Below are 27,756 nucleotides of genomic sequence, written 5' to 3'. Positions count from 1 at the left end.
GGATTTGACTCAGACATTGACTGAAAATAAAATTCAACAAACTTGACATTTGAGTTTTATTAGCATTTAATAAGCATTAGCAATCTCCAGCAAAATACAAGAGAATTCATTCTTAAAAGCTTTATTAATCTTATATGATTTCTTTGTCAAAATTGTAGCTGTTGATGGAAGCTGAAGGTCTTTTCAGGAGGTGGTCCACAGGGTTTTCTACTTAAAGAAACTCATTGCCCCCTGGATTGCTAAAAAAAGAGACAGGAGAAAAGAGAATATTCAAAATATAACAAAGAAAACCTAAATGGACCCGATCTGCTCATAACCATAGCTGCAAACTCTTCGACTTTCAGCAAAAATCACTAAAAAAGCACCTGTGTGACATGTTTGAAGAGTTTTGGTGTTTTGATGTTAGCCGTAAGGTCAAAGTATAGCTTCACAGAGCTGCTAGCACGGCTGTATTTAGTGAGGGAAAACTTGTAATCACATCATTTTAACCAAGAGATGGTGCCTGAAGTAGGAATTACTCTGTGCATCTTCGCAAAATACTTGCTGTCAAAGCTTGGTGACATAGTGACTCTCAAATGGCAGACGGTAAGTAGCTCTCTTAGCTCTGTTTGATCTCTCTGTCCTCTTTACGTCTTCTGATTTTAGAGGGAAAATAAAAACAGGCTTGCTGTCGGTCAAATTGCAAACTCAGTACCTTATTGGCTTGGCTTGGTTGTCAACAGGACAATAAGTTCACAGTTTAATTACCAATCATACTTGTACTCAGGCCACAGGAATCAGAACTGTCTGCAAACTGTATCTCTTTGACAATTTAGGTTAAATAGAAGGGAATGCTGCTGTTCCCTCTTGGACTCTCCGTCTCCTCAGAAGTCAGAAATGTCTGACTGCTCAAATGTACAGGTCAAAGTTCACAAATTGAAATCCTAAACGAAACGTGGCAATTTGATAGGGTTGGGTTCGTAGGGTTTCATAGGGTTGCATTCTAATAGCAGCAGAGCTTTGCAGCTCAAAAAGCTGTTTTAAACAGGACTGCCTTTGGTTTAAAGGGTTTCATGGCGGACTCACCATCTGCTGCTCCTCCTCCTCCTGATTCTTCTTCTTTCTTGGAACCAAGCAGACTCATGACGTTATCGAGTACTCCATCGTCTTCTTTCTTTCCACCAGCCAAATCAGTGATTTGGTCCATTATTCCAGATTCACCGCTGTGTCCATCATCTTCCGTCTTCTTGTCACCTCCCATACATTTTTCCACCATGCCCTCGACCACACAGCCTGCAGAAGTTAGGATTAATATAGGTGTGATGCTAGTGTCAGCATAAAATCTGTTGCAGCACCTCGGTGATCACCCAACATCATTAAAAACTATCACTCAACATCACTGTCAGTGCCATATTAATAACATTGGAATTTCAATAAAAAATGCATCAATGTTGCCTCTCAAATTTAGTTTCTGTCCTAATCAAATGCTTTAAAGTAAAAAAAAAACATTATTGCTCACATCATTTTATAGGCCACTGTCCTGTAAATCATGTATTCGCTTATTCCCTCAATTTTATTTACAAAAATATTCACACCCAACACACAAAATATGTAAATATGAATGTTTAAGACTTCTTTTCTGCAAAAGTCAGCCTGACATAATTGGTGTTTAAAACTTTTTAAACTAACTAACTAAAATTTAACACAAACTCGTGCAGGTTGAATGAAACATCTGAGTACCTCCCGCGCATCTGAAGCCTGCTGAGTGCTTTCTGGTTTAAACCTGCTGCCGTCCAGTCAAAGTGAACAAAAGCACGAATGACTGCCTCTACATCTCTAAACCTCAACATCATCTATTCTTTGAGATATTTGCTAGATGAAACTCACCTGCTTTTTCTCCGCAGATTTTTGCCAATCCCCCAGTCATTAGGTTATTCATGGCTGCTGTTGTGTTGTGTGTGTTTGGAGGTTGTTTGGTCTTATAGAGGCAGTAATGTCCCACCTGATGACGCCGCTCCTGGTTTCGCCCTGTTGTGGAAACAGGTGTGGCTGCAGGGTCAACCTGTCGCACGGGTCTGAGATGTCACTGCAGGAGAACACAGAGTGTGAGGAAGTTTCACTTATATTCAAACGCACGTCAGTAAGTGTGCAGGTTAGTTAGCACAGCTGCTACTGAAGCCCAAAGCACAGAGTGCAGGCTCTCCTGCTGCAACTAATACGAACACTGGAAGCATAACTAAACTATGCAAAATCATGTCATTAGTACAATGTCAGATGTGCGTGTGTGTTTGTGTGTGCGTTACTTATTCACCACCCTTCGAAAGAATTTATAGAGTCACTCCTTTACTTTTATTTATGTTCACATAAAGGCCCTTTGACAAAGACTTTTAAGATGACTTATTCATGTTCCATTTAATAAACATCGCTCAGGGTTTCCTGTATAAAGTTGGTACAGCAGGAAAAAACACTTTTGTTGAATTTTGAATTTGAATTTTGTTTTGCTTTTTATGCCTTTATTTAGAGAGAGGACAGTGGATAGTGCCGGAAATGGGGGAAGAGAGAGAGTGGGGATTACACGCTGCAAAGGGCTGAGGGTGGGAGTTGAGCGCGGCCGCCAATTCAACCGCTGAGCTAAACCGGCGCCCTTATTAAGTACATTTTCATCAGTTATTCCTTAAACGTTGTCTGATAACTCATTTTAACGTGTGTTTTATTAATGCAGGTTAGAGTGGCTCACTTTGAGCCTGTTGTTCGAGTTGTTACGAAGCTGCATGAAAGAGTTATTCACATGTTAGGAAGACTTTATCGTGCCATCCCTGCAGTCAGACTGGCTGGCCCGCTCCACAACAACAGATATTGTTGTTGATGGTGGACGGAGGGAGATCAGGTGTCGGTTGTTGAGGACACGTGCTTCCCCTGGGCTGGTGTTCGTTCACCTGTGTATTATGGACTTGACGGGCCCCACCCAGCAGTTATTAAACACGTCTCGCCTGCCAACACAGGTTGCCCTTGTGTGACACGTGAAAAATGTGTTAATGTTTTGAAATGGAAATACCTAAAGTGATGGAACATTGCCATGGTTACCGCCTCCTCTATGAAACACCCTCTTAACCCTTAGTGCTCCTTACATGAAGCAAAATAAATACTTCATCTCCCTAGAATCTGTGTAACCTTTGCTTATTGGTTATATAAGTCAATAATTGGAATTGGAGGACTTGATGGAAAAGGTGCATTTTACAGTAGTTTGGTTGACTGAACATTCAGCAGTTTTTATAGTTTAATGTAATGCATCCTGGGCAATGTAGGCACAGCTCTAGGAGCAGGAGAAGCTGGCAGCCATTTCTACATGAACAATCAAATAGGAGGTCAACAACGTGGTAATGAAGTGGACAGGGGCCGGATAGTTTGAGATTCACCCTGAGATTCTGAAGAGCCTGGTCCGATTACAGAGCAAGGAAATATGATTGGAGACAAAGGAAAGAGCTGCAACAGGGTCCCTCAGCTGGACTCAAACCTGTGACACTGAGGGATTATTTCCTGTCGAGTTCAATTATCTCAGGGTCTTAGAAACAGGTAGGAGGGAGCATTACATTGTCAGGTAGATAGGGAATGTGAACATTCTACTTGACTTTATTGTTTAAGTGTGCTGAATTTCCCTGTAGATCTATGTTCCAGCCATCAAATTTAATCTCACTGTGTCAGATGAAAGATTTTAGACAACACGTTGGCCCCTTATCTAACAATAACAATAACAATTACAATAACTTTATTGATCCCCAAAGGGAAATTCACTTGTCTGGCATCTCATCCACCATTTATAAAAATACATCAGGTAGCCGATTGATGTTGCGTGTTGCCATAGCGAGGAGTTTGACTGACAACCAGTCATCCAATCATGACAATCACATACGGGGAGCTTTTTGAGCTGTCCAATCATGATTCCCAGTTTGCGCTGCGTACATACTTGATAGTTAGACAGAAACTTGACAACATTGAATGTTATCATTGTATATTTAACAGCTAACATTCAAACTTACGAACACACGTCATCCGAGTCATCAGGCCTCAAGTCCAAGTCAAGTCTCAAGTCATTTATTTTTTTTCAAGTCGAGTCGCAAGTCATCAAAAACAGTGACTCGAGTCAACTCAAGTCCATGTCACCAAGTCTCAAGTCCACGTCTCCGGAATCTAGAATCCAGAAAAGTGAGTTGCAGTTGCTCAGACTATAAGAATATAGAAATAAGGAAATGTAAATAGAGTAAAAATATGTGAATTATATAGACAGGGAATTATATATACTGTTAATTATGTACAGTATACATGAATGTAACACAGTTGAAAATAGGTGTCTGGGTGACAGACAGTCATAGGGATGAGTTGAAGAGTTTGATGGCCACAGGCAAGACTTGAGTCCATCACTGGCCGTGCTCCCGTGCTCATTCAGCACATCATGGAGTGGGTTGGAGACATTGTCCAAGATGACACGTAACTTGGTCAGCATCCTCCTCTCAAACACCTCCGTCAGAGAGTCCAGCTCCACCCCCACAACGTTCACTGGCCTTGTTGGTGTCAGCTACCCTCAGCCTGCTGCCCCAGCACACAACAGCAAACAGGATAGCACCAGCCACCACAGACTCGACGTGTAGAACATCCTCAGCATCGTCCCGCAGATGTTCAAGGACCTCAGCATCCTCAGGAAGTAGAGGCAGCTCAGGCCCGTCTTGTAGATGGCTTCGGTGTTCTTGGCCAAGTCCAGTTTATTGAGTTTATTGTCTAAGTACTTATAGTCTACCACACTAACCCCCTGGATGGAAACAGGAGTCACCTGTGCCTTTGCCCTCCTCAGATCTACAGTCAGTTCATTTGGTCCTTTGAAGTAATGAAAGTTCTATTATACATTGTGTCATTAGATTATTATTGATAGGTTATGATTTAACTGTTGGAGTTAAACTGTTTTGTACAGGACTACAACTAATGATTATTTTCATCCTGGATTAATGTGCTGATTATTTTCCATTCATTAATTGAGTGTTTGGAAGATTTGTAAAAATAGTGAGAAATGCTCAAGGGTGTAACCATGGTATAGACATTGGGGGCAATTTTTTGAGCAGTTCCACATTTCTATCTCATTAACATTCAAAAAGACGCACATATAGAACATCGTTTGGACGACTACATTGACCATTTGAATTCACATTTAAATGAATCATCTGTGATTTCTCCGAGATAGTTGCTGCCCACTTGGTTTTGTTTTGGTCAGCTGCTTACTGTTTACTATCTTTGAACACACCGTTCAATATTCTGATTAGAACAACAACTAATGCTGTACTTGAACAAATGACAGATGACAAGTGCTATGGACTTTTAAGTGAGTCAGCTAATTCGTATTTTTTTTAGCTTAATTGCCAATCATAACCAGCCCAAGGGCCAATAGAACGTGCCAAAAATAACTCATAATAACTCAAATATGCTCCTGCTCCTCCTTAAACCATATGCACTGTTTTTGAATCCATCAGCATCACTATCATTGCCAAATCATCCCTTATCATGTTGCTTCACTATATTAAATTTTGTCTGCTATAATTTATTTAATTTTGCATGCAATATAGGTCTACCCACCAGCAGACAATACAATTCAACCCGCAGCAACAATTCAAAAGTAGCCTTATTCAGAGGAAAATCTGCAAACCTGGCAACCCTGCACAGACGGGAGCGCTTCTTTGGCGAACATACCGGTGTGTGCTGGCTTAATTTGGCCGCAACAAAGTACACACTTGGGAAAGGTGTCACACACTTATGCTTTCCTTAACAAATGGAAATAAATTGAAAATAAATAGGAAGTTAAGGGAGACAGATCAGTTGACAGGGAAGAATGGGTGGTTTCCCTCATGGAAATGCTGTCTCAATGAACCAGAGCCCTAAATGAAAACAAACCCCACATTTGTGAAACTAAAACCCAAAAAATATTAAGATGCTCATTAATAATCTGTAAATTATAGGAGAGCAGCCATAAATGGTGTCTAATGTGTACCTACAGTAATATAATCTGACTCATCACCAGGTAAATTGACAACAGACAGCAGTCATTTGGTTTACTACATGGAAACGCCCATGTGTTCTCATGAAGAGCTCAGTAATAAACACAAAGATGCAACGAAAATAGTTAAGCTGCGTTCATTAAAACAGGTTTGTCTTTTGTTATAGATGGGAGGCTTTGGCACAACCGTCAGCCAAAATATCTGAGGGTATGTGTCAGGTGAAATGTGCTGTTCTATTCATATCTAAGATGTAAAAACCACAAATCTAACTAAACCTGTTCAGCAGATTATTGTAGTTACGTGGCTCGAAACTTTGAATAAACAAAACATTTTTTAAAGAATAGACCGAGAGCCTGACAGAGAGTTCAGCCTGTTAAAGTATGGGAAGTTTAGTTAGCGTGTACTAGAGCACACAAAACATCACACATTCTCCTCAGTGGAATAAACAGTTAATTACACTAAACTTTCTTTACTTATAACCAATATAGATGTTGTGGTTATAAATAAGTGATATATTCAAATTCGTTACTGCAGTAAAAGTCCTGTTACCACACTGTAGAAATACTTTTAAGGTAAAAGTACTGCATTGTAAATTCAGAAAAATTCTGTTTGCAAAATTACATAACACTTAAAGGGATAGTTCGGTTTGTTTGAAGTGGGGTTGTATGAGATACTTATCAATAGTAAGTGTACTACATACATTGGATGCCTGTCGGCGCGGCCCCGGTGTTTAGAAACCGGCCGGAGTGCCGCCACGTAAGCTAGGCTCTATGCTGCTGCAGGTCAATCTCACACGTAATTTGTCCACATATAAGGAAGTCTCACCTAAAAATCGGTAGTGTACTACTTTGTACGCTATATTTGAATATTTCACTGTGTTTCACTTCTGAGTAAGAAAGCCTCTTTATTTGGCACTACTTTGTGTGGACCGAAACACATACATGTTACTACGCCTGCAGCGTACAGTGTCAGATCAGCTGTTTGTGTCAGCGGTTTGTTGAAGAGACAACAATTATTATGTAAGCAACAATGTGCCGTTCACGGTGGAGACTAGAGGACATTGTTTTCCTTCATGTGTGAAGTGTTTTATACTGTTGAGTTACAATGGTGTTAGATAGCGCTCTGCTAATGTAAACACCAACACTCCAGGCGCAACACTGAGACAGTTATATGTCTGCAGCGATCATTTTTCTGAAGAGGATTAATGCAAAACCAACACTGCATTGTAAATGCAGTTTTAATGTTATGATCTGCTTTTAAGGTTCAGGTAAGAGTTTGGCACAAGATACAGCATTTTGTCCTGACAAGAGAAGGTGCTCAGAAGCAGAGAAGAAGAAAAAAGTGTCACGTTGATTTTTGATGCTTATTATCAAATGTGTCATCATTATTATTCAGAAATCAGTCCACAGCTGAAAACTGAGACAGGCAAGAAACTCTTTATTTTAAGTTACAATCCACCCAAAACATTTGCAATACAAAGAACAAAGTCATTAATATGTATTAATAACTCCACATGGCACCTTATGAGATATGAAGCATCTCATATTATGTTGTTTTTTTGTTTTTTTAACCGTAAACAAACCATCATATGTCATATTTTCATCATGTTTTCAACATCACCATCTGGCACACTTTTGAGTTTTCTTCTTTCTCATGCTGTGTAGTGATTTTTATGAGTTTGCCTCGCTGATATTTATGTAGACTATTTTTTACTTGTGTGAAATGAAACCATGGTTTCAGAAGGTTCGTCCCAAAGCTTGCTGCCGCTCTATCTAATCCCTACACCTTAACAACGGAGGCCTCATTCAGCCGTCAGTGTGAGTTCAAACTAGTTCACTGGGTTTGAGGAAGGCCCTTTATGTGGTTGCGTCCTCTTCTTCTGAAATGGTTTAATGGCAACAGCTGGAGAATTAGCCGCACCTGCTGCTTATCACTAACAACTCCTAATATTCTCAACAGGAACGACAGGAAGGGAAGGAAAAATTAGCATTGATGTTATTGTTGAATACTGACACCAGACACTAATGTCAGAGTGTGTATCTTTCTTTTTTTGGCATCATGCTGTTTTCAAATTGAGCTTCACAGACTTGAACTGTGTGTGTGTGTGTGATAGAAAGAAAGAGTATCAGAGTGGTGGTGTGTGTTGAAGTGGAGCAGGTGTAAATAAATCAGACTGACCCAGTTCAAGCAGCCGAGATCCTGACACTCCCCCCATCATTAATTAATCTGCATCAGTCTGCTATAAAGAATAAAGGTTTGTCTGTGACTGAAGACATCCATGTTGTTCTTAAGTGTCTAAATCAACAGTATTATTATTATTAGTAGTTATAAGTGAAGTCCATCTGTCCACCCGTGGTCGCACTGGATTATTGCAGCAACATATTTCAAACACATTACATTGGATTAAGTGGACACATCTACAGAGAGTGCAGCATGTGTTGCTGTATGACTTAGATCAGAATCCGCCACAGAAGTGGGAGTAGTTCACTGTATGCGCTGTCAGCAGGTCTGGAGCCGTATTACTGTGGCTGAGGGACATTATTATTCTTAACATTAGTTTTAAAAGGTCAAAATAGAATGAATAAAGTTAAAAGATATATTGAAATACTTTTTATGTTGTGACAAAGTCGTCTTTGCTCAAGTCTCTAGTCATTTTTTCTTGGGCAAGTCAAGTCAGGTCAGGTCACAGGTTATTTCAAGTCAAGTCAAGTCAGGTCACAAATTATGACAAGTCAAGTCAAGTCGAGTCCTTAATTAAGGCAAATCAAGTCAAAAGTCAAGTCACTTTTTTTCCACCCAAGACACAGCACTCTTACCTGTAGTATCCACTCTTTATAAAGAGAAAAGACAAGGTGTTAGCAGCCCGTCTAATTTATTCTATTATTAGTATGACAACGAATTGTATCTGTATTATCTTGGCACAGACGCAGCCATGATGATGGTCTGGTCTGAGACAGTATTGAGTATTAACGAGTACAACTGATGAGGCTTCTCTTTGGGGAAAAAACATCAGGTAACTGGGGGCTTTGATGTTAGGTTTTGCTATAGCGAGGAGTTTGACTGACAGCCAGTCATCCAGTCATGACAATCACAAACCGGGAGCTTTTTGAGTCGTCCAATCATGATTCCTTTTGACATTTTGTTGTGACCACCCAGGACTTACAAGGTGTCCCTCTATCTGTAACCTCTCAGTGAATTGTTTTTCTCAAGGCAGCGTTCAAATGTATGTTAGATTTGGTTAATATAATTTATTTTAATTTTCTTTTGTTCTTGGCTGTTAAAGAAAATGCCTCACACAGCACTTAAACACGCCCCATATTAGATAAACGGTTGTGATTGGCCCGACCAAAGTCAAGTCAGAGGAAATCTGTCAGAGCAGGAGGGGCTTTTGTTTTGTTGTTTTTTTTCTTACCATTTTGAAGCTTTGAATTTGGTGTGTCGGCTTTCTCCATCTTGGCTTTTTCATGGACTCTTAGACAATCAGACTTGTTTTGCAAACAGTGAGGTCAACCCGTGCTGATGATTAGAAAGAATGAAGGTTTAAGACATCTCTGCTTCATTTGTCTGACACGTTGTCATCCCAGGTCATCATAACCAATGCTATGTCACACACCATTAGTTAGGACAAACATCTTGGGGCGAGTTAAAACAGTAACAGTGACATTTGGAATTATACTGGACAAGAACACAAGCCTCCTCTGAGGGACTCTCTGCACACGGGTTTACATTCTAGTACGTTGAAAGCGCTGTGTGTCTCATGTAGACGCGTCTGTATGAGCTGTAGAAGGCAATGAAGAAGTGTTGGTATTTGACGATTTGGGAATGGGAACAGGCTAACATTTCAGTTCAGCTACATCCACATACAGTCAAAGGGAAATAGTGAAGAAGAACTACAGACATGCGGGTGGATTTCAAACTCATTTATTTCAGTTCTGTAGTGTTTTTAAAGGATGAAATCAGCTCTGAAGCTCAGTTATTTCAGCAACACAGACTACAAGTTTGTGTGTGAGTGGGTGTGTGTGAATTACAGGGTTAATTAACGATTAGTGTGTGTGTGTTTTGTAGTATTCTAAGCGTGTCAGTACAGTGACTTGCATTTAAAAGGCTTCAAGTGTCTGTCTGTCTGTCAGCCTGGTGATGGACAGGAGGGGCGGAGCTCGTAGGTCACGTTCGGCATCATATGTGAACACTCGACCTGTGTGATGTCATCCTGCATCGACCAATCAGCTGATGGCTGCATACAACCTGATTAAAATCTTCTCTGAGTGTTAAAAAAGGACATCAGTGACTTGTATGAGTGTAGTATGATGTAGAGGCAGTGTAGCCACGGCAACAGGAGAGGGAGGATTTCTATTGGTTTATGAGGTTTGGTTAAACACATTAGATAAAGAATCTTTAAGGATTAGGTAACATCAGATGTCAGAGGTCAAAGGGTTGAGCGATAGCTATAAATGTAAAGGTTCCTCTTCTCTTGAATCTCATTGGACAGGTAGCAACAGGAAGTGGCTGCAGGTCGACGAGAGCCTGAGATGGAAATAAACAAAAGTGAAAGGAAGATATTTCATTAGTTAACAAAAGAATATTTGACATTGTTATAATTACATTGAAAAAATTGCCAAAATCTGTACTTTGATATTTAGAAACATTAACCACCATTTTACATCCTATAGGGGAAAAAAACATAAGACAAGGGAGTTATAGCTAACTAACAACAGATCGAAACATTTCATTCATTTATATTATTAAAAAAATTACATTTCAGTTCTGCTTCTCTGTTCCTAAACGAGATAATACCTGTATCAGGAACGGCCTTTCTGCCAAGCCTGTGTGCATGACTGTAGCTGTGTCTCAACTCAAGGGCTGCATCCTTCGAAGGACGCGGTCTATAGAGGATGCGCTGTGAAGACTGTGTAGCTATGGCCGAACTGAAATGAGACGGTCTGGTCTATGGCAGATTTTTTTTTTTTACATCGCTAGCTATTTGATTGAGTTGAAACCAAAAATATATATATTTTAAACTGTATTCCTCAGCCACTTGAGAATCCACCATCTCGTTTTAATTGGCGCGCAATGAATCTTGGGATATGTTGGGCCACGATGGATGCACCCGATGGATCCTTCGTGGCCCGGGAAAAGGAGGAAGCATTTGTGGGCCACATCTCAAGGAGCCTTCGAAATGGGACAGTCTTCAACGCGCCCCTGTGACGCAATCTGCCATGCATGGTACATAACATTGGCGTAGTTTAACAAATAGACCACTTTAAATGATACAAAATGTGTCTTCAATTTCACAAAGAACAGGGCAACAAGACAAAGTGCAATGCATGTGTGAAGTTTTTTGGCTACAAGTCAGGTTGCAAATCAAATCAATAGTGTAGATCTGAACGACAGTACAGTGTTTGACGTGTGGCGACCTCAGAGGTCAAGTGTGTCATCAGCTAGCACCAGTATCACCACAAGTAGAGCACATAAGGTTTTTGTTGTGCACTGAAAGCACTTTAGTTTTAATATTTTCCCCCTATTGTTGCTCAGATGGACATTTGTTTTTCTCAAATGTGACCTGCTTGATTCGTGTCAAAAGGTTTTCTTTAAAATAGACAACAAGCAATTCTAAACACTCTTTATTTCACCTTTTGGAATTGAAAAAGGAGATAAATAAGAACTTGAAAGTGACAAGCAGAACCAAATAAAATCCAAAGGATACCAACCCTAGATATTAGGACAAACTGTTGTTTGATTTTCTGTGGTTCACTCACCTACTGTGCAGCCTGTTCAGTCTGTTCTCCTCCTGCTTCTGTTTTGGGGAGGTTAGTCTGCAGGAGGGACAAGGTGGAAGTCACATGACGGCCATCAAACTCAAACGTCATACAAATGAGTTCATATACAAAGCTACATTTCTCCCACAGCAAGTAGAGGTGTTAGCATTTACACAGGTGCAAGTAATAACATGAATAATGGCTGCTGTCTATTTAGCTGCTCGAGTCACAGAGTCCTGTCGACATGCAGGCTCACTGAAGAACCTGAAGGCCTGAACACGTTTAAGTGCTGCTGAGCCAATTATGAATTTAATACTGACTTGACTGATAGGACCAAGTTGGACCTTTTTACAATCAATCACAGCAGTTCAAGCTGCTCAGTGGCGGACATGTTTTATTTGGTATGTTTGGTGCTTTTGAGTGATGTCTGCTGTGAGTACTCAGTCATCATGTTTCTGCTCCATCCTAACTCTGTTATGTCAAAAACAGTCTGCGTGATGAAACATTAAAATTGTCAAAAGAAAAGAACCCAAATGTTAGTGAAGTTTTACTACATGTGTTCATATAAAGAAATATTACACAAAAGAAATTGTAAAAATTAAACGCCAGATTTGATTGAGTCAGAAGGTCCATTTCATCATTTCGACGTGCTGGAATAAATTGGATTTACATAGTTCACACCATTTGCTTTGGGAGAAGTGTGACTTCACATTTATAGAGTCGTATAACAGCAAGACAGTGACTTGTCCAAGTGCTGAAGGATAAAACCAAAGGACAGCAGACGTATGCAGAAATATTTCAGTTGAGAAAAGTGAGATGAAGCCTATGAGGAGTAAAGCTGAAAGAAACAGCCGTGTTAGTCATTGTTTATGTGTTGACCGTGCTACGTTGGAGGTGATATTTCATGACTCAGCACTGAATCCTGCAACAGGAAACATTTCTACACCTGTGAACATTCCTCCAGATCTTAGACTTAAAAATACAACTAGCCAAGAGTGGCAGTAATCATCATCATTTTAGTAAAACTAAACCAAATTATTCTGGAAAATATATCCTAAAGAATAAATTTCCAATTTCCAATTGTTAAGAAAATAGAGGTTTTAAAATACTGGGCTGCTGGTTTAGCTCAGCTGGTACAGCGTGTCCTGTGTCCAGAGAATAAGAACTCTCTTCCCCAAATTTACTGTATTTTCAGCACTCCTATCAAATAAAGGCAAATGCCTAAAATATAACTACATATTGTCAATGTGACAAAGGTGTAAACTTTTCTTTCTCAAAGACTGCAGTTGTTAGAAGAGTAGAAGAAGGTGTCATCAGCATAAAGATGAACATACAGTAGATTTAGCAGTACAAACTGTATTTATTTTTCTTGCAGCAACATACCATGCACCTTCATGCTTTGTTAGTCTTACAAATCTTTGACTGGAAGCCACCACACACTAACTCTATGAGCTCTCTAGATATGTTGTCTGCGTATTCAGATAATTGCAATACAAATAAAATTTGGTTTAAGTACAGCCATCCTAGAGGTCGCTGACCTCTATCTCCTGCATCTTTTCTGGAGATTCGGGGTTCTTTGAAACAAAGTGCCTGTTAACAATTGGTTTTAAAATGTGTTTAGGTTGTATGTGCACATGTGGAAGGACGAGTTACATAACCATTCATACCTGTGTTTATAATGCATTGCAAAGTAATCTTGTTGTTGTCCAAAGATCCCCTAACAGAGCTTTTGATATTAGCATTACAGTAATTAAGTAATTTGCAACTTACAACAGACTGCAAGACAAGACAAAAAAAGGAAACATTTTAGAATAGCAGTGGCTTGTAGGGCACTTCCTGCGTTAATGATGTACAATGTCTGGACGCATTAGTGTTAACACTACAAAAGATATGTGCTTGAAATTTGTCCCAGATCATCTCACAAAGTGAGATCTTGAGTGTTCTGGTCACAGTTCACCTTGGTGGTGGTGACTCACAAATGTAATAAGCGATGTCAACTCGTGATCTGATTGCCCTGGACACATTTTATAACCAAGTGTAAAAAACATCATGGAAGAGTTCTGAGGAGCTCTATCAGAAACGGTGGATCCAACCTCCATTAAAAAAAAAGCTTCTTGTGTTCAGACCTGACAGAGCATGGTCTCACTCTCAATAATGACTGTGTGCCAATCACAACCAGTTAAATGAATGACTCAATTCAATGTGAGCAGGCCAGCCGCCTACCACTCAAGTTAATGAAATACACACACACACACACACAGACACACACACACACACACAGACACACAGTCTCAATTAGCATTTATGAATACAGTTAGTTTTGCAAATGTTCTGGTTTTGGAGTCGCCCTGAAATGAGGGTAAATCCGGTTCCACGTCACTTCTTCTGACTGTCGCTGGAAAAGCAGCAGAAATGTCAGATTCAAAGAGCTGTGAGTTCTGGAAAGGTTGTTAAAGCCAGAACATCACATCTGGCTACAAGCATCATGCCATGCATTCATTCACTCATTCACTAAACACCCCCAGGCCAATCAGGCACCTCCTCAGCCACTTGTCCCGCCTCCTCCTGTTCCCAGCCAATCATCAGAGTTTTTGGAATGAAGAAAGACAAAAAAATGAAAGTTATCAACACAACTGGGATAAATAGATGAATTACTGCTGGGTTTCACATTTCATGAAAGAGGCAGAGAAATATTTATCCAGTGTTTCCTCTAATATACCCCACAGTCACATAGGCATACTTTTATTCACATCAAAGTTCTGTCCTTATGTGCACATATTTCATGAAACTAGGAAACACTGTGTATCTGTGTCTTTAAGAAAAATAAAACAAAACAACATTTTCAGGTTTGTTTATGTGCATTTTATAAAGTGACAGTTACGTTTGTTTAGTATATATATTTTTGCATTCTCCCTTCCCAGAGTGAAAAATGATTTTAAATTACTTAAATAAGAGAGATTTTTTTTAAATGTTGATATTTTTGTAAGTGATTGCTCCTAAACAGTCTCTGAATTACCAGGAAAAAAACATTTAAACCCTCTGATTAAATACCTTAAAAAAGAAATTTAGTTTGACTTGGAATGATCAATCTCTTAATAAGTCTCTGACATTGACAACTGAAATGTTAGAGTGAAACTTATACTAAAATTGATACAAAGAATAAAATGAAACTACAATAAAAACTATTTTACTTTATAATGACAATAACACATTAAACACGTCAGCAGTCGCTGCTGTGTAATTTGGGGTCATGCGACAGTAAATACTCACAGTGCTGACAAATCCGCTCGCCAATGCTGCGTTCTCCACCCCGTCTACTGTTGCCTGGGCAACCTCGTTAGCCCCGGTGACAGCGGTGTCTGCAACAATGTTGGCCTGTTCGTTCGACTTCTGGGCAACTGGAGGAGAAGGAAACAGGAAGTAGACCACAAGTCTGAAACATTCCTCCTATTTCTTCTGAACTAAGCTTTGTGCTAAAAGGTTTTACACAATGGCTAATTGTAAGATTTCTTAGCCTGGCCATGACTTAGTATGGAACCTCAGATTTCATTTCAGATTTCCAAGCAGCGTTTGAGTGGACACTACAAGCAATCACAGTCGCGAAATATGTGATGTTGCAGCAGGCCTGTTAGGCTACATAGCTAGTCCAGCAACCAATTCCTATAACTAAAGCTTACCAACACCAAACATTAATAAGCAGTGTGAACTACCGTCCAGTTTGTTTAATACTGACGGAGTAGCGACTCAGAACATTCCATGACAGCGGCAGCCATCTTGGCTCCACATCTGAGCTAACCAGTGTGTCAGTCGTGCAGCTTACAGCAGTTTGTTTACCTGTGTTAACACCGGTTACCACTCCCTCCATCGTCTTGTTTCCTGAAAAAGAGAAATAAAAAACCTTTTAAACATTTATTCACCACTTTTGTCAAACTTGACCAGCCTTAAATGCTCATATTACTTGCTGGTAGTGTTGTGAGTGATCCTCCACTGAATGCCTCCATACACATTCTTTACTTATGTACCAACCAAAAGAAATAAATCCTGATGTGATCAATCAATGTCCATGTTTACCTTGTTTACCCACTCTTTTAGAGCACTAGCATGTTATTTGAATCTGTCTTGTATTTGATATGGAACTTCATTTCTAAATACCCTGTTTTTAAAAATATTTGATAATTAAGACTCTCCTTTCCGGAAATATCATTGTTTTAAATGATGTTTATTTTCTTTATTTTTCCCTTTTGAATTGAGTGTAATCTCCATTTACACTGAACTTACTCCATAATTCCAAAGCCATTCTGCTTAAAACAGTGTTTCACACTTGTTAACTCATACAGTCAGTTCAGCTTTGCTGTGTTTTTATCCCTGCAAAGCTGCTTCTTACAAACTCAAAACTTCAAAGTAAAAGCCTTTTCAACAGCTTAATGGACATTCCCTTTGCTCCATGTTGGCTTTAATGTGTAACGATTGCAAAAAGTGCAGCAGCATGGTGAGTATGACGCAACTCCATTGTGATAATGGAATTATAGCTATGAATGTAGAGATCAAGAATACATCTACAGCCGTTTTCAAAGTGTGAGGCGCGCCTCCCCTGGGGGGCGCCAGAGGACTTCAGGGGAGGCGAGGCGTGAGAAAAAATAAACCAGAAAAAATAACTTTAAACATCTAGTCAGCAAAGTTCTGTGATGTGTTGGGCAAAATATATCGACTTTTAGTAACTACAGAGAGAGAGAGAGAGAGAGAGACGGATAATGGAGCGAGCAGAATGAAAGTGTGAGACCATGTTAACTCCGGTGTCACATTGAGACCAAGCAGTCTGTCACTGGGGAGTCCACACAGGTAACGTATTTGAAGCGTATTATTGACACGCGTGTGCCGGGACAGAGTCAATCCAATGTTATTCAATGCTGCACTCTCCAGCAGTGTGCTGCGTGGGATGCGGGCACAATACGCAAATAATTTTCTGCTCCGTTAGTTTTAAGTGTCAAGTCTATTTTTCCCTGCTGCTGCGCGTCAGTGAAGCGCAGCTATTGACTGCTAAGTAAACACATGCCCACAACCAAGGAATCCATGTTAAACGGTGTGATCTCTTCATTTTGGCCAACTTCGATTTCAGTTTCCTGTTAAAGTTATTGATAGGCAACAAGCAGGCAAGATTAATTTCAAAATAGCATTTCAACATCTGGGTAAACCAATCCTATTAATTCATTCTCATATAACTTCTACATCCTCCATAAATACAGAATTTATGCACAATTAAGATATAAGTCTACAAGTCAGTTGCAAAGTTGTCTTCTTCTACTGTTTCCGGGAGACTGCACACATTCTGGCGACACTGCCCCCCCAGGAATTGCCACTACCATTGGCTAACTTCCCAGTTACCGTGTATGACATCACCTGTTTTCAGCTGAGTTAATGAATTGTGGAGGAGTAGTTTCAGGGGAGGCTCACTTTGCCATACTTTGAAAACCCCTGATCCAGTATATACATCACACATGAAGTCATGACTTTATAGCACAGGTAGTTTCACCCTCCTCAGGGGTTTTATTCAGCTTCAGGCCTGCTGTTTTTCCAGACTTGACCATGATAACACTGGTGTCTGTTTTTTGGCACAAAAACGGCCCAAATGGGAAATCAAAACTCCAGGTTCACTGTGATTATTAACTGTAGCTACTAACTGCTGTTTGCCGACTGAGTGTGAGTCTGACCTGGTTTCCTCTGCATCGAGTTCAGCTGAATTATTCACTCATGTCACCCACTTTACACCAAGCACCAAGCAATTTAGGTGGTAAGATCAGATTATACAAATACTGTAAAAGTCCAGGAAAAGGACGACCTATTTGTCGGCCGCTGTGACACAATAAACCTTCAAATACATCCTTCAAAGGACGCGGCCCCTGGGACACAGCTAGTGTTTCCAGCCTAAAACTGGTTGTTCCAGGAAGTCTGGCCTTAGCACCATAGCACTTTGTACATATTTGTATTATTTTTCCTAATATTCCAGTCTGGACTATTTGGTGCCAAATGTGGCAACAATACCCTCCATGGCTGTGTTTTTTTGGCTCAGTATGTAGGGGAAAGGATCTGAGGACTTGTTGTTCGGTCCAGATTCCGATTGAGAGTGATAGTTCTCCCAGTGGGCGTCATGCTGCTCAGACATGTGACGGATGAGACTGAGAGAGTCTTTGTTTGAGTGAATTTGGTCTGTTATTCACTGTCTGTTGCTCACACAACAAACAACCTACAAAACAGAGACAGAGTGTGTGGAAACACAGCAGCTGTTTCCCGACAGGCAGCAGACGAGAGTGAAGGACTGATGCTTATGATTGACCTGAAGCTGATGTATCTGCCACACATTACATCAGTTACAGGATGCAGCGTAAAACCAGATATAATGTATATTTGATAAGCCAGCATCTTTAATCTCCTCTAATGGACGTTCCTTCCTGCTAAGTAGGAATGTGAATCAGTGCAATTATAATCAATAAACAATTCCTATGTTTTAATCTTTGGCAAATGTTCAAAGTCTAAGGGAAGAGCTGCTTGGCTTAGACAAACTTTGAAGAAGAAGAGCGGATTTAAAAAACAATATTTGGGTTGACCTCCAGCAGCCTCGTGCAGCAGCGATACGTAGGTTCTCTCTGTAGTTAGCGTCGAAGTCCAAAATACATCACAAATGGAACTAGTTAGTTTGATGGTAAGGCTGTGATTCCATGTTTGGGTGCACTACAAAGACGTAATGCTCATCTTACCTAATCTGTATGGTAATTACAACTACAAACGCGCTGAACCGGCCTTAGCAGCAAATTCAGAAACACATGGAAAGGTCCAAAACAAACACAACAACTAAAACACCCAATGGTGATAAAAACATGTCGCAAAAAGACAAAAGAAATGAATTAATAGCAAACAATGTTAGGTCAAAAACACACAAACCCACTAAACACATGCAAAAGAAAAAAGCTGCAAATCCAGTCCAGTCAACAGAAGTGCTCCAGGCCTGTAGGGGGCGCTCAGTCGTTTTTGACTGTACATAACAATAGCCGCTGCTGGAGCAAAGTATTTCAGAGGGCCAGGCCTTCATGACTACTGCGCAAAAATACAGCTTTATAACATGTACAAAACAACACACAGAACTATAGTCAAGAAATAGTTTGTGATGAACAGATAGCTTTGTTAAAGTAACCACTGCTAAGAGTAGCTTCTGTAAGCTAGGAATCTCAGTTAGCCATGCAGCTAGTGGTACAAAAAACTAGCACAGGACCTTCAGAACTCCGGGAGTCTGAAGTTGTCAGATCCTGGACAGGACAGGGACTCTCAATCATCCCCATATCCGGAGACCTGAGCGGGGGTTTGGTGTTGGCAGCCCCGGGATGCCAGGAGCCAAACCTGGCAAGCAAACAAGCATGCTACACTCTTCCCTGTCTTCAAAGTGACCTCAGTTGGTCTCAGGAATTGTATTGGTTCTGGTCCGGCCATGTATCTGCCTGCAGGCTTGACAACTCTGAACTCCCGCTCCTGTGCTAGTTTGCGGTGTGAAAACCAACACACCCCCCTGTGCTCAGAGCCTGACAACGGTCAGCTAATAGTATCAAAAACAGTGACATCTAGTGGTGAAAGTGATAAACTGTTATGCGTAAGATGTTATTTAGAAAGATATCTAACCTCATTTATTAGACGACTTTGTTGAATTCCTAATTCTGATTGGTCAGTTACGGCACTCCATGTCTATAACCGACCACTGTTGTTGTGATAATAGATGGTTGTTAAAGAAAGACACTTTAACAACCCCTACTTACACATCAACACCAACCCTTCTTACACCTGATTGGATCAGTGGTATTGACCCGCCCCTCATCATCCACCAGCAGCCGACAATACAGGTGGGATTAAAATATAACAACAAGCAGCCCAGGGGAAGGTGACATCACTTCCTGTGGACCAGTGGTTGTTTTGTCATGTCGACAGAGAATAAACTCACACACATGCACAGATAGAGGACATAGTAATAGGGCTGTGTGTATCTCTCCCTAGTGTCAAAGCAGAAACGTATTCCACGTTTCTCTGATCAGCAAACAGACCACAGTCAAAAAAAGCTGCAGGTTGATCAATAAACTGGGCGGTAAAAATAGAAAGTCATGAGTAGGGCTGCATAATAAATGTTTTCAGCATCTTCATTGTGCTGTGTGCATACGCAGTACTCACATTGAGGAACATGTGATGTCAGGTTTAGAAAGTCAAACACATTATGTTACAACTTTCTGCTGCTGAATACAAAGGAAAAAACATGCAAGGATTTAATTTTCCATGACAATGTTCAGGAAAAGTCTGTCTGATTTTACATTCATATTATTATTCCATCTGATATCAGTGCCACAGAATGTTTCCTTTTACTGGCTACACCTGCAGCGACTATATGGCGTAGGGTTGTGCAGTACAAGATGACCAGGCTTGTGTCATAATAATGTGGTGTTTCCACCCTGTTCCCTCTGAACCATTGGCTGTGTATATGGAGTGGATGTGGCGTTAAAAAGTGAAGCCAGTGGAAAAGTGCCTTAAACATGCTTTCTCTCTAACTGCCACAAGGGGGCGACTCCACTGATTGGAAAAATAAAAAAAATGAGTCAGATTTATTACGTAACATTTTTCTAATCAGTTTTTTGGTCATGATTAGTTGTTTCAAGTCTTTTCCAATGCAGCATGATGTTGATTTAGTAAAGTCCTGATGCTGTCGTATTAGCACTGCTTCGTGTTTCATATCCTGTAAATAATAATTAACTATGTGTTGTGTTTGAGGTCATGTAGATGCTGTTATAAAGCTTGCTGTGTTGCAAATTTCGTTAACAATTTGTCATATTTCAGGTCCATTAAATGTTAAATTAAGTCTGCGTTGTGCATCACCTGTTTTGTTGTATAAGCACCGCATCATGTTTCACATTCTGTAGATGTTATATACGCAAGTTGTGTTTCTTGTCCTGTAGATGCTGATATTAAAGCCGCTCCGTGTTTCAGGTCGTGTGAATGCTGATTCATGTTTCAGATCTTGTCGATGTCGTATTGGCACTGCATCGCGTGTCAGATCCTGTAGTTGTCGTTGGCTCCATGTTTCCAGTCCTGCTAATTTTATTAATGCGCTAAGTCACGTGTCCCGTAAATGTCAGTGTCGGGTGTCACGTCCTGTGCTGGGATGCAAAATTTAAAAAAACAAAATTAATTTCCCTTTTTCTACATGTCTCTCTTTTTTTCTGATTTCAATATTTTAAGATCCGGCTTCTTGTTCTCCACCTGCCACTCCCTTCATCCCTCTATCCCTCCTCTCATCCATGACAGCTTGTTGAAATCCACTCGTCACCCACCCTCTCCTCGGCCAAACACGCCATGTATCAAAAACTTAAAAATATTTTATATTCCTTAATCCCTCTTTCTGCGCTCTTTCCCTCCATCCTCTTGTCCCTCCTTTCTTTCTTAAGTAGATGTCAGTGTCTTAAAATTTAATGCACAATGTCATGATGAATTGCACTTTGAATATTTCAGGAGTCAGCTTCTTGTCCTGCGCGTGCCACTCCCTCCAGCTCGCTATCCCTCCCTTCAACATCCCGTGCAGGATCCAGCCTCTTGTCCTCCACCCACCCCTCCTTTCTTTTCTCTTATACACTTACATTTCTGATCATTTCATGTCGTTAATACCTCAGAAACCTTTTCCATTAAAACCTCCATCTCTCCATCTCTCTTTCTCCCCTTTTCTGCTGCAAACTGCTTCTTGTCCACCACCCACCACTCCCTCAATCCCTCTATCCCTCCCTTTACCCATCCTAGGCTGCTGTTTCATATGACTAGCCCCTGGTTTCATCCCTTCATCCATCTCTCCATCCATTTCCATTAAAAAATATCTCACAGAATTGATTTAATATAAAATAAAATGTACTTTTTCATGTCTTTTTTTATTTCAAAGTCACTCACTGTCCCGTCCATCAAACATTCATTCCCTCACAGTGTCATTTTTCCTCCACTTGTCAATTTCTATCCTCATTTCTGTCCCAGCTTTCACTTTTTTATCCCTTCATGTGACTTTTTTGAAAGGATTCTTAAAATTAAAAGTACAGTTTGCTATTAAATCTCACTTTTCATCCATCCCTCCATCCATCCATCCATCCATCCGCCCTCTCACCGACATAGATGACCCCCTCCTTGGTCTTGGTGGCGGCCTCCCCGACTCCGGCCTTCGTCTTCTCTGCGGCGGCCACCACTCCATCCTTGGCCATGGAGAATCCCTTCTTCAGAGCGTCCATGATGCTTTACTTATCTTTGTGTTTTTTTTTCTCGGCTCTTCTTTCTCCCTTTATTCTTCCTCTTCTTCTGCTCCGTCTGCCTCGGTCGTCTCGCCTCTTCTCTTCTGTCGGGGATCTGTTCTTCCTGCTAATGGATGAGAGAGCAAAGGGGTGGAGGGAGAGCACGTGAGGGAGAGAGAGAGAGAGAGAGAGAGAAGAAAATGTTGGTGCGAGAGGGAGGGAGAGTGACTGTAAAAGAGAGAGAGAGAGAGATATAGCAGCGACATGGGACTCTTGTTGTGCAGCGGAGAGAGAGAGTAAAGTGGTGGAAGGAGGATAAGACCTACTGGTGTTAAAAGAAAAGAAGAGAGGGGAAGCGGATGAGAGGGAAAGAGAAGGAAGACAAAGAAAGTGATTTGTGGTTTAGACGGAGAGAAAAGCAGTTGGAAAGAAGACAAAGTGAGATGAGTTCATTCAGTTCACCGAGTACTTACAGTGTGCAAGTTTACACCAATGCGACAAGTTTCATCCGTCTTTTACCACAAACAGTCAAATGAGACTAAAGCTGTGGCTGCCTTGCATACATATTTATTTTAAACCTAAAGTTTTAATATAATATACATTTTCCTAACTATATATTGGCTTTCCAAGTGTATATCTTTGTTAATACAACACGTCTGTTGGGCTGCTTTCTTGGATAATGTGCTGCACTTAATTCTACACACAAGAGCAACTAGCAGGTTGAAGACCCCAATGAATCAATGTGTAGGAAAATGATTTAGCAATTATATTATCAACAAAATATATATGAATTAATACACTACAGTGGCTTCTGGAGTCAGTTATAAGTTTTCTTATATTTCCGCATCAAAACAGACGACCGGATGTGATGTAACATTAGGGAGTCCTGCCGGTTAATGATGGTCTTAACATGAATGAATATGGACCTAAATGCCAGTCTTGTCATTGAAGATGAAGAAATTGTTCATCCGTATTCATCCGATTAGACGTCACAGAGACCAGGAACAGGCAGGGATGAGGAGAAATAACGTCCACAGGACAGACATTGAGCTGTAGTGCGACTAGAACCAGTGGAGAACTGGGCAGGTGTCGTGATGAGAGAGCGGCGTTAGCTAGCGATATCCTGAAGTTTATCACATACCAAAGGCTACAACAAATCATGAGTAGTAGCAAGTGGGAGCGTTAATACTTACCCATTACAGTTACTAATGGGCGAGTGTCAGCTTGTATCAGTTGAATTTCGTACTGCCTTCTATAACGGTAAGCTAATACTGTGCTGGCTAACTCACAAACTCACTTAATAGCTGTGTCCTAATCCAGGGGCTGCAGCCTTCGAAGGAGGCGGTCTACGGAGGATGCGCCATTCATAGCCTGCGTAGACCTTAAAAGCCAAACTGAAATGAGGCGGTCTGGCCTTGGAGGACTTCCTGTTTGCATCACCAGCTGTTCCCGTCGTTACCCTTGCATCACCTAACGCCGCTCTTGTCGCCTAGCAACAGGAAGCTAGCGGGCTAACAATTTTAAAGATAATTTGAAGTTTCAACGTTCCTTTCATTTTTTAACATTTGTATCACAACATTGTAAAGTTTATCACATACCATGAGTAGTAGCAAGTATGAGCATGAATACTTAGCCATTACAGTTACTGATGGCCGAGTGTCAGCTTGTATCAGTTGTATTTCATGTTGCCTTCTGTAACGGTAAACCTGTACTACGTTTTATAGTGCCACAGCGGTGTGTGCGTGAGAGAGAGACAGAAAGGGAGAGAGGGCGATTACAATTTCCTGATACTTTGGTAGGTGCTTGTGTGTCCCGTCCCCAAGTCCCTTCTGTTCACCTGCACAAAACTCACCCAGGCACAAAAGCTAGCTCCGTTCCTCCTTCTGACAGGAAAACGGTGGGCTCAATGTCCCGTCAAGCTAGGATTTGTGCAACCGGCACAAACGCAAATACTAACCATCACAAGAACTGGTGAAATGCAAAGTTAGACTACTGAAACAATATATACAAAATACCATACGACAGCTCAGACTACTTTGAGCTTTGCGCTAAGGCAGAGTGGGACACCGTGAGTCCCTCTTGTTACGTAATATGATGCCATGTTGAAAAAAAAAAGACGTTTCTCTGAAAACGCCTTTCCCTCTAAATTTGTGCATTATGTTTTGAGATTGAGTATGTCAAGATTGAGTATTAATATAGTAAAAAATGTGACCTGCAAGTTGCTCTTTAAGTGTGTATGTATTACATCATAGAAATCTAATACATTCTGTAGTATACCAAGTACAGATGAAATCGGTGGCGTAAAGTAGCAGTGCAATACCAACAAACAAACCCGATCAAATGATGTCGTACAATACAATCCATAATTCATACAGAGTGCTTCTGCACACACACACACACATACATTCACACACACACACACACACACACACACACACACACACACACACACACACACACACAATCTCTGTTAGCTAGAAGAAACACACACACACTGGAAAGGTGTGTTTGATGAGTGAAGCTGTGAGCTAAAAATACACCATAATGAAGTTAGCTTTGCATTAGTATGGGTGCTCTCTCTCTCATCCTCCTGTCATCCTCTCCTCCCTCTATTTAAGACAGAGCAAAAGAAGAGAAAACAAGGGGACTTCCTTTAATCTGTGTGGAGTGTAGCAGTACCACGGCTGCAAAGGCTCCATTAAACTGATAGCGATGTATTTGCTGCATCTTATAAAATCAATTAAATGCATCTAGTAGCCAACAGGATACAGAACAGATGCACTTAAATCCTCCCCTATACACTGTAAAGCACTGGTTCTTATAGTTTAAAATCAATAAAAGCATAGATGTGTATTTTCAAGATAAGGTGTAAACACTATAGTCCTGATATGTTCACGCTCTGAAGCTAGATTGTGCTAGCTCTGGTGGCTAATTTGCTGAAATAAAAGCTGGCCAGGCAGATGTTTGGCTATCTGGCCAAGTGGTCAGTAGCCTCACATAAAAATACTAGTATATTTACCCTGAAGCTGCAGAAGGAGATCAAACTAAATCTGGAATTTATGACGTCTTCTGCACATTTTCCATAACAAAAAACATCATAAACTAAGCTAAGCTAATAATTATTTTAAAGTCAACACAGTAAGGCTGTCCAGGCTTACGATTTGATCATTAATAATGAAAATGGTACAGTTAATATCAATATGCTAACACTAGCTTTCACTTTGTTAGCTAGGTGGTCAGTGTCAGTGTATGCTAGCTAAGCTACTACTGTCCTAGCTAACTCACAAATTTACTTAATAGCTGTGTCCCAATCCAGGGGCTGCAGCCTTTGAAGGAGACGGTCTACGGAGGATGCGCTATTCATAGCCTGTGTAGACCGTAAAAGCCAAACTGAAATGGGACCGTGCTCTTGTCGCTTAGCAACAGGTAGCTATCATAACAAGCTAGCATAACTAACGTCACATAACTTAACTTAATTAAATTAAAACTTAAGATAATTTGAAGTTTGAAGGTCCCTTTCACTTTTTAACATTTGTATCGCTAGTGATTCAAACTTTTACATTTACAAGTGTATTCCTCGGCCGTGTAAGAGGCTGCCATCTTGTCTGAATTGCAACAATGAATCTATCCCGCAATGAATCTCGGGACAGGTTGGGCCGCGAAGGATGCACTCAGTGGATGCATTTGTCGGCCGCATCTGCAGGAGCATTTGAATTTGGACAGCCTTCGACGCGCCGCTGTGACACAATCAGCCTTCAAATTTTGCCTTCGAAGGCTGCAGCCCCTGGATTGGGACACAGCTATTGAGTCTCTTGGAAGTCAAATTTAAGGTAATTAGTTCATATTTTTTAATTTTATGCTTACTCCACCCTAAGCTAGCTGCATTAGTGTGTTGACAGTCTGCCGAGCAGATACTGTGGCTAGCTAGCTAGCACGCTGATTTGATGTAAATCCGAAATCAGTCAGTCGGATCGGTGTTGACCAAAAACATAGCCAGGCAGGTTGGGTGGGTGGAGGACAATACAGGGAAAATGAGACGGGTGAGGTTAAGAGGAGATAAGTTATCCCTCCTCCCTCTCTGTCCTGATAGGAACCTGATTGTGACTCAGCACAATACAAACACACACACGCACACACACACACACACACACACACACAGTACTCTCACAGACAAACCCTTGGGTGCCTCACCCATTCTCTCATTGGCTAACAGCTGGAGCCGGAATATTTTTAGACCCATTTTATTTCATTTTTTTCCTGGAGGGAGGGGTGGCCGATGAGCGGCAACATTATGGGCTGCTGTGGGTTACCGTGGCGATGAGAGCAGTCCGCCCAACATCACTGATGAAAGCTGGCATCAGCCTGCACACACACACACACACACACACGCCATGAGTAATGTAATACTTTATTGATTTCCGTAAAGAATTCTCTGATGGCAGCACACACTCTCTCTCTCTCTCTCTCTCGCACACACACACACGCACCCTTACTGATGATTTATGTCATTGATCTGTGTGATGAAATTCAATCATTAACACACTTTTCTCCTACTCTCTTACTGTCAGCCATCACTAATCTGATTAATCTTTAAACGATCCTAGGAACCAAAAAAAGGACTCTCCAGTCTCAAACATTAATGTATGATTTCTTATTGAATAACATCCTGTGCTGATGTGTTTGATACTTTCAAACTGAAAAATTCTTTCCAGTTAAATAAAATCTGAAATGATCATGTAATCTTATATTTCTCTATAATTTAGCTAAATATGACACTTTACTGCCTGTAGACTTGTCGGTGTTTGTGATTGGTCATATGGTGCAAACTATGGTGCATATGCTGACGACCATCGTCAGGTGAGAAATCACTTTTCTTAGTTTCAGTGAAGCTAGACCACTTAAAGAAACGCTGAATATGTTGAACTCACTTTATTGAACAGGCCTCAGGTTGCTACATAATTAACACAGACATTTACATACATGTGCGACACTCACAATATGATGCTATCATTAACTACAGGGGATACGCAAGTATTAAATAACATGGTGCAGCATTTAGCAGCTAAAGAGTCAGATATTCCCCTCAGCAGTGTGTAGAAGCTCAGTGTGTGTGTGTGTGTGTGTGTGTGTGTGTGTGTGTGTGCGCATGCTGCCACGATACTCCCATGGTGTGTGTCTCTGCCAGCAGACAATGGAGTCTTTAACACAGATGAAACAAGTGATAATACAGTGGAGAACGCTTTCTCCCCGACAGCTGATTAGATATGTTTTGGGACAAACACACTGAGTTAAGTTTTTCACATAAGTTTTACCTTTAAAAGTATTTGTTGGTAGTTATACTTTTCGTGACGAGCCGTCACATCTCCTTTAGTCTGGGGGTCTTGCTCCTGTGTAGGCGGGTTGGGGGTCCTTTAACAGATCTGCGTGTAAGACACATTCCCATTATCTCAATCTGTCCCTGGCTGTAAGATATTTAGAGTTACAAACAGCAGCTTGTTATTTATGTGATTTAATATGAGAATAAAGTTGTTTATTTGTCTGATTTTAAGCTCACACTGAATTGTCACCTGTCCTAACTACATGGTGGATATCGGAGCTGTGTTTGTGAGACAGTAAATCCCATATAAACAATATGGGTACAGTCAAATATGTGAGATTTAAAGGCAGAGAAGTAAAGCTGCCAGATGTGCGATG

At 40.7% G+C, this 27,756-nt stretch overlaps 1 protein-coding gene across 2 annotated transcripts; it reads right to left on the bottom strand.

Annotated features, from left to right (window-relative positions):
- Positions 1 to 9,922: 9,922 nt before the first annotated feature.
- Positions 9,923 to 22,197, bottom strand: sncga (synuclein, gamma a). 2 transcript variants are annotated; one of them, XM_069658558.1, is made up of 6 exons: positions 21,942 to 22,197; positions 15,608 to 15,649; positions 15,044 to 15,171; positions 14,312 to 14,338; positions 11,774 to 11,830; positions 9,923 to 10,541 (listed from the first exon to the last, which is right to left on the bottom strand). In XM_069658558.1, the coding sequence occupies exons 1-5, from the start codon at positions 22,060 to 22,062 to the stop codon at positions 11,774 to 11,776; spliced, it is 375 nt and encodes a 124-aa protein (XP_069514659.1). In that variant the 5' UTR covers positions 22,063 to 22,197; the 3' UTR covers positions 9,923 to 10,541. The 2 variants fall into 2 exon arrangements, with proteins under 2 accessions (XP_069514659.1, XP_069514660.1); XM_069658559.1 differs by lacking the exon at positions 14,312 to 14,338.
- Positions 22,198 to 27,756: the final 5,559 nt, after the last annotated feature.

This window comes from Semicossyphus pulcher, unplaced genomic scaffold (assembly GCF_022749685.1).
Source record: "Semicossyphus pulcher isolate SPU_LCO1_2020_fin unplaced genomic scaffold, fSemPul1.0.p SCAF_12, whole genome shotgun sequence".
Classification (NCBI taxonomy): domain Eukaryota; kingdom Metazoa; phylum Chordata; class Actinopteri; order Labriformes; family Labridae; genus Semicossyphus; species Semicossyphus pulcher.
This window is presented reverse-complemented; position numbering and strand designations above follow the sequence as displayed.

Excerpts from the sequence above, each read along its gene's own strand:
- sncga (XM_069658558.1), bottom strand. The coding sequence starts at position 22,062 with ATGGACGCTCTGAAGAAGGGATTCTCCATGGCCAAGGATGGAGTGGTG. Across the intron at positions 15,650-21,941 it reads GGAGGGGGTCATCTATGTCG|GAAACAAGACGATGGAGGGA; the intron begins GTGAGAGGGCGG and ends TCTCTTTTTCAG. Across the intron at positions 15,172-15,607 it reads GGTAACCGGTGTTAACACAG|TTGCCCAGAAGTCGAACGAA; the intron begins GTAAACAAACTG and ends CTTCTCCTCCAG.